At 42.1% G+C, this 14328-nt stretch overlaps 1 protein-coding gene across 4 annotated transcripts in view; it reads left to right on the top strand.

Moving 5' to 3' along the window:
- itgb1a (integrin, beta 1a) overlaps positions 1 to 14328 on the top strand; it is a 122815-nt gene that overhangs the window by 74927 nt on the left and 33560 nt on the right. For all 4 annotated transcript variants that reach the window (XM_061922354.1, XM_061922355.1, XM_061922352.1 and 1 more), the window contains exons 3-6: positions 349 to 434; positions 1199 to 1418; positions 1493 to 1663; positions 8368 to 8606. In XM_061922354.1, the coding sequence (XP_061778338.1) occupies positions 349 to 434; positions 1199 to 1418; positions 1493 to 1663; positions 8368 to 8606 (716 nt within the window). The remainder of the gene's footprint in view (positions 1 to 348; positions 435 to 1198; positions 1419 to 1492; positions 1664 to 8367; positions 8607 to 14328) is intronic.

Below are 14328 nucleotides of genomic sequence, written 5' to 3'. Positions count from 1 at the left end.
GACGAGAGACACTCATCGGCAGTGCTCCTTATAATCAGTGCGCCATATGGGAAAATACAGTATTCTGTACTTCCTGGTATCGATTCACATAAAATATTCCTCTAAAAGTACCAAATTGGGTACCCATCCCTAGCGACTATATCCTAATGATGTGATTGAGTGTTACTGGAGCTCCAAGTCAGCATCATGGAGAAGACAATGGAGGCCGATCCTGTCTCCCGTTACGACTCCTGTTCCAGTTGAATTGATGTGTAAACAGCAGCGGGGGGGCTGAGCTGAAAGGGCTGCTTACTTTGCAGGGGCTGTCTGACTCCGCTTTGTCTCTCTTTTGTTTTTTTTCCCCTCCAGAGGGGAATGAGTGCATCAGCGCCAATGCCAAATACTGCGGGGATTGCATCCAGGCTGGAGCTAAATGCGGCTGGTGTACGGACCCGGTATGAATCAATGCTCTCTGCTTTTTTTTATTTTTTATTAAGACGTAGGAAGAGGCTACACAGTTGCACAGGTCTGACATGTTGTGCAGTAAAACCCCTACACTTGCAAAAAGTCCGTGTTCAAAAACAGGGAAAAATTCAAGCTGCAAGCAGCGATGGACGTCCCCGCTTTGACTGCTGCTGCGTCTTAACTAATATTTCACACGAGGGCCAAGCACAACTAATGTTAACATTATTCAAATGTTGTGTCAAACTCTGGCCCGCCGTGTAATTAGGGTCAGCAGGCCCATGGCAAAGGATTCAGAGGAAAGTTCTATGGTCAAATGAAACAAAAATTGACCCAGCAATATTTTTGGAGGAGGCATGCGATGAGGTGGCGACTTGTCCAGGGTGTACCCCGCCTTCCGCCCGATTGTAGCTGAAATAGGCACCCGCGCCCCCTTCAACCCTAAAGGGAATAAGCGGTAGGAAATAGATGGATGGATGGATGTTTGGAGGAAAAAAGGTGAGGCCTTTAATCCCAGGAACACTATGCCTACCGTCAACCATGGTGGTGGTACTATTATGCTCTGGGCCTGTTTTGCTGCCATTGGAACTGCTGCTTTAAATGGGACTATGAACAAGGAGGATTACCTCCAAATTCTTCAGGACAAGCTAAAATCATCAGCTGGATGTTGGGTCTTGGTGTCCTTCACAAGCGTATGTAAACTTTAGACTTTAGACCTTGTACATGTCATTTTTCCAAAATTGCTGAACTATTCCAGGACTTCCTGAAACAAGGCGAGACCGTGTCGACCCGGTGTGACGAGCTGCAGTCGCTGAAGAACCGCGGTTGTAAAGAGCAGATGATCGAGAACCCTCACGGGGAAAAGAGGGTCCTCAGGGACAAGCCGGTGACCAATCGAAGGAAGGCCTCAGGGAAGCTGAAGCCGGAGGACATCACCCAGATCCAGCCTCAGAAGCTCAGTCTCACCCTCAGATCTGGTGAGGGATCCTGCATGAAAAGGATGTTTTTTGTGTCCATTGTCACGGTCACCTGAGCGGGCGTGTGTGTCCAGGTGAGCCCCAGTCCTTCAACCTGAAGTTCAAACGGGCAGAAGATTATCCCATCGACCTGTACTACTTGATGGACTTGTCCTACTCCATGAAAGATGATCTGGAGAACGTGAAGAACCTGGGAACCCATTTGATGCTAGAAATGTCCAAGATCACATCAGACTTCAGGATAGGTGAGGATTTTAGTTGACCGTTTAGATTTATATCCTGTCTCTGCTCGGGATGGTCTCCTGCTGGCCCCAATTTGGACTGGACTCTCACTATTATGTTAGATCCACTATGGACTGGACTCTTACTATTATGTTGGATCCACTATGGACTGGACTCTCACTTTTATGTTGGATCCACTATGGACTGGACTCTCACTATTACAGTATGTTAGGTCCACTATGGACTGGACTCTCACTATTATGTTAGATCCACTATGGACTGGACTTTCGCTATTATGTTACATCCACTATGGACTGGACTCTCACTATTATGTTGGATCCACTATGGACTGGACTCTCACTATTATGTTAGATCCACTATGGACTGGAATCTTAGGATTATGTTGGATCCACTATGGACTAGACTCTTACTATTATGTTGGATCCACTATGGACTGGAGTCTTACAATATTATGTTAGATCCACTATGGACTGGGCACTTACTATTATGTTAGATCCACTATGGACTGGACTCTCACACTATTATGTTAGATCCACTATGGACTGGACTCTCTCACTATTATGTTAGATCCACTATGGATTGGACTCTCACACTATTATGTTAGATCCACTATCGACTGGACTCTCACTATTATGTTAGATCCACTATGGACTGGACTCTCACTATTATGTTAGATCCACTATGGACTGGACTCTCACTATTATGTTAGATCCACTATGGACTGGACTCTCACTATTATGTTAGATCCACTATGGACTGGACTCTCACCATTACAGTATGTTAGGTCCACTATGGACTGGACTCTCACTATTATGTTAGATCCACTATGGAATGGACTTTCGCTATTATGTTACATCCACTATGGACTGGACTCTCACTATTATGCTGGATCCACTATGGACTGGACTCTCACTATTATGTTAGATCCACTATGGACTGGAATCTTACGATTATGTTGGATCCACTATGGACTAGACTCTTACTATTATGTTGGATCCACTATGGACTGGAGTCTTACAATATTATGTTAGATCCACTATGGACTGGACACTTACTATTATGTTAGATCCACTATGGACTGGACTCTCAAACTATTATGTTAGATCCACTATGGACTGGACTCTCTCACTATTATGTTAGATCCACTATGGACTGGACTCTCACACTATTATGTTAGATCCACTATGGACTGGACTCTCACACTATTATGTTAGATCCACTATCGACTGGACTCTCACTATTATGTTGGATCCACTATGGACTGGACTCTCACTATTATGTTAGATCCACTATGGACTGGACTCTCACTATAATGTTAGATCCACTATGGACTGGACTCTTACGATTATGTTGGATCCACTATGGACTGGACTCTTACTATTATGTTGGATCCACTATGGACTGGACTCTTACAATATTATGTTAGATCCACTATGGACTGGACACTTACTATTATGTTAGATCCACTATGGACTGGACTCTCTCACTATTATGTTAGATCCACTATGGATTGGACTCTCACTATTATGTTAGATCCACTATGGACTGGACTCTCTCACTGTTATGTTAGATCCACTATGGATTGGACTCTCACACTATTACGTTAGATCCAGTATGGACTGGACTCTCACTATTATGTTAGATCCACTATGGACTGGACTCTCAGTATTATGTTAGACCCACTATGGACTGGACTCTCTCACTATTATGTTAGATCCACTATGGACTGGACTCTCACTATTATGTTAGATCCACTATGGACTGGACTCTCTCACTATTATGTTAGATCCACTATGGATTGGACTCTCACTATTATGTTAGATCCACTATGGACTGGACTCTCTCACTATTATGTTAGATCCACTATGGATTGGACTCTCACACTATTACGTTAGATCCAGTATGGACTGGACTCTCACTATTATGTTAGATCCACTATGGACTGGACTCTCAGTATTATGTTAGACCCACTATGGACTGGACTCTCTCACTATTATGTTAGATCCACTATGGACTGGACTCTCACTATTATGTTAGATCCACTATGGACTGGACTCTCAGTATTATGTTAGACCCACTATGGACTGGACTCTCTCACTATTATGTTAGATCCACTATGGACTGGACTCTCACTATTATGTTAGATCCACTATGGACTGGACTCGAATCGATTTTACAATTGTCCATGTCCAAATTGCGGCGCATCTAAAAATCGATTATTTCCTCCACCTCTAGTTTAGACGGCCCAAAAAAATCCAATCCTTGTCACTTGAGGGCAACAAAAGGTGTAAACGTGGTCAAATTAACATGTTTTCCATCAGTTGTTATTTTTGCAGTTTTATGCATTTTTATGTTTGAAGTATACAATTTGCAAATCAAATTGCAATTTTGGAGAGAAAAAATTGCAACTTTAAAGGAAACGGAAACTGCAAATTAAATCATCTCAAATACACTACGCAAACGAGGCATAATGATGCAATATGTACACACAGCTAGCATGTTAGCATCAATTAGCTCGCAGTCATGCAGTGACCAAATATGCCTGATTAGCACCCCGCACAAGTCAATAACATCAACAAAGCTCGCCTTAGTGCATTCACACAGTATCAAACATTTGGTGGACAAAATGAGACAAAAGGAGGAGTGGCTTAAAACACGTCTTTTTGTGTCAGCGTCGGAGAAAGTTGTGCATGTAAACAAATATACTACACAAACGAGGCATGATGATGCAATATGTACTGTACATACAGCTAGCATGTTAGCATCGATTAGCTCACAGTCATGCAGTGACCAAATATGCCTGATTAGCACCCCAAAAAGTCAATAACATCAACAAAGCTCGCCTTTGTTCATCCACACAGTATAAAACGTTTGTTGATCAATATGAAACAAAAGGAGGAGTGGCTTAAAAACACGTCTTTCTGTGTCAGCGTCGGAGAAAGTTGTGCATGTAAACAAATATACTACACAAACAAGGCATAATGATGGCATACAGCTAGCATGTTAGCATCGATTAGCTCGCAGTCATGCAGTGACCAAATATGCCTGATTAGCACCCCAACAAGTCAATAACATCAACAAAGCTCGCCTTTGTGCATTCACACAGTACAAAACGTTTGTTGGACAATATGAAACAAAATGAGGAGTGGCTTCAAAACACGTCTTTTTGTGTCAGCGTCGGAGAAAGTTGTGCATGTAAACAAATATACTACACAAACGAGGCATAATGATGCCATATGTACATACAGCTAGCATGTTAGCATCGATTAGCTCGCAGTCATGCAGTGACCAAATATGCCTGATTAGCACCCCAAAAAGTCAACAACATCAACAAAGCTCGCCTTTGTGCATTCACACACAGTATAAAACGTTTGTTGGACAAAATGAGACAAAAGGAGGAGTGGCTTCAAAACACGTCTTTCTGTGGTAGCGTCGGAGAAAGTTGTGCATGTAAACAAATACACTACACAAACGAGGCATAATGATGCCATATGTACATACAGCTAGCATGTTAGCATCGATTAGCTCGCAGTCATGCAGTGACCAAATATGCCTGATTAGCACCCCAAAAAGTCAATAACATCAACAAAGCTCGCCTTTGTTCATCCACACAGTATAAAACGTTTGTTGGACAATATGAAACAAAAGGAGGAGTGGCTTAAAAACACGTCTTTCTGTGTCAGCGTCGGAGAAAGTTGTGCATGTAAACAAATATACTACACAAACAAGGCATAATGATGGCATACAGCTAGCATGTTAGCATCGATTAGCTCGCAGTCATGCAGTGACCAAATATGCCTGATTAGCACCCCAAAAAGTCAACAACATCAACAAAGCTCGCCTTTGTGCATTCACACACAGTATAAAACGTTTGTTGGACAAAATGAGACAAAAGGAGGAGTGGCTTCAAAACACGTCTTTCTGTGGTAGCGTCGGAGAAAGTTGTGCATGTAAACAAATATACTACACAAACGAGGCATAATGATGCAATATGTACATACAGCTAGCAAGTTAGCATCGATTAGCTCGCAGTGTCCAAATATGCCTGATTAGCACCCCAACAAGTCAATAGCTTCAACAAAGCTAGCCGAGCAATTGTCGCACAGTATAAAAAGTTTGTTGGACAAAATGAGACAAAAGGAGGAGTGGCTTAAAAACATGTCTTTCTGTGGTAGCGTCGGAGCAAGTTGTGCATGTAAACAAATATACTACACAAACGAGGCATAATGATGCAATATGTACATACAGCTAGCATGTTAGCATCGATTAGCTCGCAGTCATGCAGTGGCCAAATATGCCTGATTAGCAACCCGCACAAGTCAATAACATCAACAAATCTCGCCTTTGTGCATCCACACAGTATCAAACGTTTGTTGGACAATATGAAACAAAAGGAGTGGCTTAAAAACACGTCTTTCTGTGGCAGCATCGGAGAAAGTTGTGCATGTAAACAAATATACTACATAAACGAGGCGTAATGATGCAATATGTACTGTACATACAGCTAGCATGTTAGCATCGATTAGCTCGCAGTCATGCAGTGACCAAATATGCCTGATTAGCACCCCAAAAAGTCAATAACATCAACAAAGCTCGCCTTTGTGCATTCTCACACAGTATAAAACGTTTGGTGGACAAAATGAGACAAAAGGAGGAGTGGCTTAAAAACACGTCTTTCTGTGGTAGTGTCGGAGAAAGTTGTGCATGTAAACAAATATACTACACAAACGAGGCATAATGATGCAATATGTACATACAGCTAGCAAGTTAGCATCGATTAGCTCGCAGTGTCCAAATATGCCTGATTAGCACCCCAACAAGTCAATAGCTTCAACAAAGCTCGCCGAGCAATTGTCGCACAGTATAAAAAGTTTGTTGGACAAAATGAGACAAAAGGAGGAGTGGCTTAAAAACACGTCTTTCTGTGTCAGCGTCGGAGAAAGTTGTGCATGTAAACAAATATACTACACAAACGAGGCATAATGATGCCATATGTACATACAGCTAGCATGTTAGCATCGATTAGCTCGCAGTCATGCAGTGACCAAATATGCCTGATTAGCACCCCAAAAAGTCAATAACATCAACAAAGCTCGCCTTTGTTCATCCACACAGTATAAAACGTTTGTTGGACAATATGAAACAAAAGGAGGAGTGGCTTAAAAACACGTCTTTCTGTGTCAGCGTCGGAGAAAGTTGTGCATGTAAACAAATATACTACACAAACAAGGCATAATGATGGCATACAGCTAGCATGTTAGCATCGATTAGCTCGCAGTCATGCAGTGACCAAATATGCCTGATTAGCACCCCAACAAGTCAATAACATCAACAAAGCTCGCCTTTGTGCATTCACACAGTATAAAACGTTTGTTGGACAAAATGAGACAAAAGAAGGAGTGGCTTAAAAACACGTCTTTCTGTGGTAGTGTCGGAGAAAGTTGTGCATGTAAACAAATATACTACACAAACGAGGCATAATGATGCAATATGTACATACAGCTAGCAAGTTAGCATCGATTAGCTCGCAGTGTCCAAATATGCCTGATTAGCACCCCAACAAGTCAATAGCTTCAACAAAGCTCGCCGAGCAATTGTCGCACAGTATAAAAAGTTTGTTGGACAAAATGAGACAAAAGGAGGAGTGGCTTAAAAACACGTCTTTCTGTGGTAGCGTCGGAGCAAGTTGTGCATGTAAACAAATATACTACACAAACGAGGCATAATGATGCAATATGTACATACAGCTAGCATGTTAGCATCGATTAGCTCGCAGTCATGCAGTGACCAAATATGCCTGATTAGCAACCCGCACAAGTCAATAACATCAACAAATCTCGCCTTTGTGCATCCACACAGTATCAAACGTTTGTTGGACAATATGAAACAAAAGGAGTGGCTTAAAAACACGTCTTTCTGTGGCAGCATCGGAGAAAGTTGTGCATGTAAACAAATATACTACATAAACGAGGCGTAATGATGCAATATGTACTGTACATACAGCTAGCATGTTAGCATCGATTAGCTCGCAGTCATGCAGTGACCAAATATGCCTGATTAGCACCCCAAAAAGTCAATAACATCAACAAAGCTCGCCTTTGTGCATTCTCACACAGTATAAAACGTTTGGTGGACAAAATGAGACAAAAGGAGGAGTGGCTTAAAAACACGTCTTTCTGTGCCAGCGCCGGAGAAAGTTGAAGGGGCGGTGTAGCTCGGTTGGTAGAGTGGCCATGCCAGCAACTTGAGGGGTTCCAGGTTCGATCCCCGCTTCCACCATCCTCGTCGCGAGACACTTTACCCACCTGCTCCCAGTGCCACCCACACTGCTTTAAATGTAACTTTTTTTTACGATGTAAAAGCGCTTTGAGTCACTAGAGAAAAGCGCTATATGAATATAATTCACTTCACTACATGTAAACAAACCACGGTGAGTTCAAGGACCGCCAAATTGAGTAGGACAAAACGGTGCTCTCATCAGCGAAGCATGTTTAATATAAATTTCTCACAATCTGGAAGGTTTGTGTCATGTTTGTCCTCCGACACAAACCATATTCTTACTTAAATATATTTTGTCCCCCCTCATCTTCTCCCATTTTTATACATTTTTGAAGAGTCTCCACGTTGCCGACCCCCCGATATAAATGAAATGTGCTTTACTTGAAACCGTATCTAATGATGATGTTCTCCAACACGTCCTGGGCAGGCTTCGGTTCCTTCGTGGAGAAGACGGTGATGCCGTACATCAGCACCACCCCGGCCAAGCTGCTCAACCCGTGCACCGGGGACCAGAACTGCACCAGTCCCTTCAGCTACAAGAACGTGCTGAAGCTGACCAGCGACGGCAAGAAGTTCAACACCCTGGTGGGCCAGCAGCACATCTCCGGGAACCTGGACTCTCCTGAGGGAGGCTTCGACGCCATCATGCAGGTCGCCGTGTGCGGGGTACGCAGCACAAGTATAGTATAGCACCGCGACAATAACCAATCATATTCAGTACTATACCGCCTCTAAAAAGTACCGGTCCCATTGCTGGTTTTTAAGAGGAGGAGCATGTTCGGCAGTGCGCACACACTGAGTACTTACAAGCAGACACAGTGTGTAGACAGAAAAGGGAGAACGGACGCATTTTGGTTTAAAAAGTAAAGATAAAGGTGAAGTTATAACACTGAAACACCTATAGGAAAGAGATGCTTTAAGACATGGTTAGTTATCTAGGGGCTAACGTCCATCTACAGTGTTTTAGCTACTTCTAAATCACTAATCCTGGCCTCCGTGCTGTCAAAGTAAGTTTCTTACAAGTACTTTATCACTGGAGGACGAGGAATAGCTAAACATGCTTCACCGCACACCGTAGCTCGCCGGTGTCAAAATGTAAACAAACGCCATGGGTGGATCTACACCTGACATCCACTGTAATGATACCAAGTACAGGAGCGTATCCACTCGATACTACTATGATTGCATTGATATTCTTTACCGTTTATCTGCAGTCGGCAGTGTTTTAGCTTCTTGTAGATCACTAATCCTCGCCTCCATGCCGACAAAGTGTAAAGTAACGTTATCACTGGAGGTAGAGGAATAGCTAAACATGCCTCACCGGTGTCAAAATGCAAACAAACGCCATGGGTGGATCTACACCTGACATCCACTGTAATGATACCAAGTACAGGAGCGTATCCACTCGATACTACTATGATTACATTGATATTTTTTCATGTCCATCTACAGTCAGCAGTGTTTTAGCTTCTTGTAAATCACTAATCCTCGCCTCCATGCCGACAAAGTGTAAAGTGACGTTATCACTGGGGGACGAGGAATAGCTAGACGTTCGTCACTACACACCGTAGCTCACCGGCATCAAAATGTAAACAAACGCCATGGGTGGATCTACACCTGACATCCACTGTAATGATACCAAGTACAGGAGCGTATCCACTCAATACTACTATGATTACTTTGATATTTTTTATCGTCCATCCATAGTCAGCAGTGTTTTAGCTTCTTCTAAATCACTAATCCTCGCCTCCATAGTGACAAATAAAGTGGAAAGTGACGTTATCACTGGAGGTCGAGGAGTAGCTAAACATGCCTCACCGGCGTCAAAATGTAAACAAACGCCATGGGTGGATCTACACCTGACATCCACTGTAATGATACCAAGTACAGGAGCGTATCCACTCGATACTACGATGATTACATTGATATTTTTTACCGTTTATCTGCAGTCGGCAGTGTTTTAGCTTCTTCTAAATCACTAATCCTCGCCTCCATGCCGACAAAGTGTAAAGTAATGTTATCACTGGAGGACGAGGAATAGCTAAACATGCTTCACTACACACCGTAGCTCGCCGGTGTCAAAATGTAAACAAATGCCATGGGTGGATCTACACCTGACATCCACTGTAATGATACCAAGTACAGGAGCGTATCCACTCGATACTACTATGATTGCATTGATATTCTTTACCGTTTATCTGCAGTCGGCAGTGTTTTAGCTTCTTGTAGATCACTAATCCTCGCCTCCATGCCGACAAAGTGTAAAGTAACGTTATCACTGGAGGTAGAGGAATAGCTAAACATGCCTCACCGGTGTCAAAATGCAAACAAACGCCATGGGTGGATCTACACCTGACATCCACTGTAATGATACCAAGTACAGGAGCGTATCCACTCGATACTACTATGATTACATTGATATTTTTTCATGTCCATCTACAGTCAGCAGTGTTTTAGCTTCTTGTAAATCACTAATCCTCGCCTCCATGCCGACAAAGTGTAAAGTGACGTTATCACTGGGGGACGAGGAATAGCTAGACGTTCGTCACTACACACCGTAGCTCACCGGCATCAAAATGTAAACAAACGCCATGGGTGGATCTACACCTGACATCCACTGTAATGATACCAAGTACAGGAGCGTATCCACTCAATACTACTATGATTACTTTGATATTTTTTATCGTCCATCCATAGTCAGCAGTGTTTTAGCTTCTTCTAAATCACTAATCCTCGCCTCCATAGTGACAAATAAAGTGGAAAGTGACGTTATCACTGGAGGTCGAGGAGTAGCTAAACATGCCTCACCGGCGTCAAAATGTAAACAAACGCCATGGGTGGATCTACACCTGACATCCACTGTAATGATACCAAGTACAGGAGCGTATCCACTCGATACTACGATGATTACATTGATATTTTTTACCGTTTATCTGCAGTCGGCAGTGTTTTAGCTTCTTCTAAATCACTAATCCTCGCCTCCATGCCGACAAAGTGTAAAGTAATGTTATCACTGGAGGACGAGGAATAGCTAAACATGCTTCACTACACACCGTAGCTCGCCGGTGTCAAAATGTAAACAAATGCCATGGGTGGATCTACACCTGACATCCACTGTAATGATACCAAGTACAGGAGCGTATCCACTCGATACTACTATGATTGCATTGATATTCTTTACCGTTTATCTGCAGTCGGCAGTGTTTTAGCTTCTTGTAGATCACTAATCCTCGCCTCCATGCCGACAAAGTGTAAAGTAACGTTATCACTGGAGGTAGAGGAATAGCTAAACATGCCTCACCGGTGTCAAAATGCAAACAAACGCCATGGGTGGATCTACACCTGACATCCACTGTAATGATACCAAGTACAGGAGCGTATCCACTCGATACTACTATGATTACATTGATATTTTTTCATGTCCATCTACAGTCAGCAGTGTTTTAGCTTCTTGTAAATCACTAATCCTCGCCTCCATGCCGACAAAGTGTAAAGTGACGTTATCACTGGGGGACGAGGAATAGCTAGACGTTCGTCACTACACACCGTAGCTCACCGGCATCAAAATGTAAACAAACGCCATGGGTGGATCTACACCTGACATCCACTGTAATGATACCAAGTACAGGAGCGTATCCACTCAATACTACTATGATTACTTTGATATTTTTTATCGTCCATCCATAGTCAGCAGTGTTTTAGCTTCTTCTAAATCACTAATCCTCGCCTCCATAGTGACAAATAAAGTGGAAAGTGACGTTATCACTGGAGGTCGAGGAGTAGCTAAACATGCCTCACCGGCGTCAAAATGTAAACAAACGCCATGGGTGGATCTACACCTGACATCCACTGTAATGATACCAAGTACAGGAGCGTATCCACTCGATACTACGATGATTACATTGATATTTTTTACCGTTTATCTGCAGTCGGCAGTGTTTTAGCTTCTTCTAAATCACTAATCCTCGCCTCCATGCCGACAAAGTGTAAAGTAATGTTATCACTGGAGGACGAGGAATAGCTAAACATGCTTCACTACACACCGTAGCTCGCCGGTGTCAAAATGTAAACAAATGCCATGGGTGGATCTACACCTGACATCCACTGTAATGATACCAAGTACAGGAGCGTATCCACTCGATATTACTATGATTACATTGATATATTTTACCGTCTATCTGCAGTCGGCAGTGTTTTAGCTTCTTCTAAATCACTAATCCTCGCCTCCATGCCGACAAATAAAGTGTAAACTAACGTTATCACTGGAGGACGAGGAATAGCTAGACGTGCTTCACTACACACCGTAGCTCGCCGGTGTCAAAATGTAAACAAACGCCATGGGTGGATCTACACCTGACATCCACTGTAATGATACCAAGTATAGGAGCGTATTCACTCGATACTACGATGATTACGTTGATATTGTTTATCCTCCATCTGCAGTTGGCAGTGTTTTAGCTTCTTATAAATCACTAATCCTCGCCTCCATGCCGACAAATAAAGTGTAAAGTAACGTTATCACTGGAGGACGAGGAATAGCTGGACGTGCTTCACTACACACCGTAGCTCGCCAGTGTTAAAATGTAAACAAACACCATGGGTGGACCCACCCCTGACATCCACTGTAATGATACCAAGTACAGGGGCGTATTCACTCGATACTACGATGATTACATTGATATTGTTTATCGTCCATCTACAGTCAGCAGTGTTTTAGCTTCTTCTAAATCATTAATCCTCGCCAAAGTTTAAAGTAAGGTTATCACTGGAGGACAAGGAATAGCTAAACATGCTTCACTACACACGGTAGCTCGCCGGTGTTAAAATGTAAACAAATGTCATGGGTGGATTCACACCTGACATCCACTGTAATGATACCAAGTACAGGAGCGTGTCCACTCGATACTACGATGATTACATTGATATTTTTTATCGTCCATCTACAGTCAGCAGTGTTTTAGCTTCTTCTAAATCACTAATCCTCGCCTCCATAGTGACAAATAAAGTGTAAAGTAACGTTATCACTGGAGGTCGAGGAGTAGCTAAACATGCCTCACCGGCGTCAAAATGTAAACAAACGCCATGGGTGGATCTACACCTGACATCCACTGTAATGATACCAAGTACAGGAGCGTATCCACTCGATACTACTATGATTACATTGATATTTTTTACCGTTTATCTGCAGTTGGCAGTGTTTTAGCTTCTTCTAAATCACTAATCCTCGCCTCCATATTGACAAATAAAGTGGAAAGTATCGTTATCACTGGAAGACGAGGAGTAGCTAAACATGCCTCACCGGCGTCAAAATGTAAACAAACGCCATGGGTGGATCTACACCTGACATCCACTGTAATGATACCAAGTACAGGAGCGTATCCACTCGATACTACGATGATTACATTGATATTTTTTACCGTTTATCTGCAGTCGTCAGTGTTTTAGCTTCTTCTAAATCACTAATCCTCGCCTCCATGCCGACAAAGTGTAAAGTTACGTTATCACTGGAGGACGAGGAATAGCTAAACATGCTTCACTGCACACCGTAGCTCGCCGGTGTTAAAATGTAAACAAACGCCATGGGTGGACCCACACGTGACATCCACTGTAATGATACCAAGTACAGGAGTGTATCTAGTCGATACTACTATGATTACGTCGATATTTCTTGGCATCACATCTTCTTTAATTTTTTAAAATTCATATTATGTTGATCAACTCAGTAAATACGTCCCTTTACGCATGTGGTCTTTGAATATGACCGATGTATGATCCTGTAACTACTTGGTATCGGATCGGTACCTAAGTGTGTGGTATCATCCAAAACTAATGTCAAGTATCAAAGAAGAGAAGAATACGTGATTATTACATTTTAACAGAAGTGTAGATAGAACATGTTAAAACAGAAAACAACGTGACACCTACCCTTTACATCAACATTTCTTACAAAATATTATTAGTTTACAAGGTATTACATTTTAATGTATGATCCTGTAACTACTTGGTATCGGATCAATACCTAAATGAGTGGTATCATCCAAAACTAATGTAAAGTATCAAAGAAGAGAAGAATAAGTGAATATTACATTTTAACAGAAGTGTAGATAGAACATGTTCAAACAGAAAACAATGTGACACCTACCCTTTACATCAACATTTCTTACAAAATATTATTAGTTTACAAGGTATTACATTTTAATGTATGATCCTGTAACTACTTGGTATCGGATCAATACCTAAATGTGTGGTATCATCCAAAACTAATGTAAAGTATCAAAGAAGAGAAGAATAAGTGAATATTACATTTTAACAGAAGTGTAGATAGAACATGTTGAAACAGAAAATATGCTGATATTAACAGTGAATGAACAAGTAGATTAATAATCCA

Source organism: Nerophis ophidion, linkage group LG15 (genome assembly GCF_033978795.1).
Source record: "Nerophis ophidion isolate RoL-2023_Sa linkage group LG15, RoL_Noph_v1.0, whole genome shotgun sequence".
Lineage (NCBI taxonomy): Eukaryota > Metazoa > Chordata > Actinopteri > Syngnathiformes > Syngnathidae > Nerophis > Nerophis ophidion.
The sequence above is the reverse complement of the archived record's forward strand: the minus strand, read 5'-3'. Positions and strand labels throughout refer to the sequence as shown.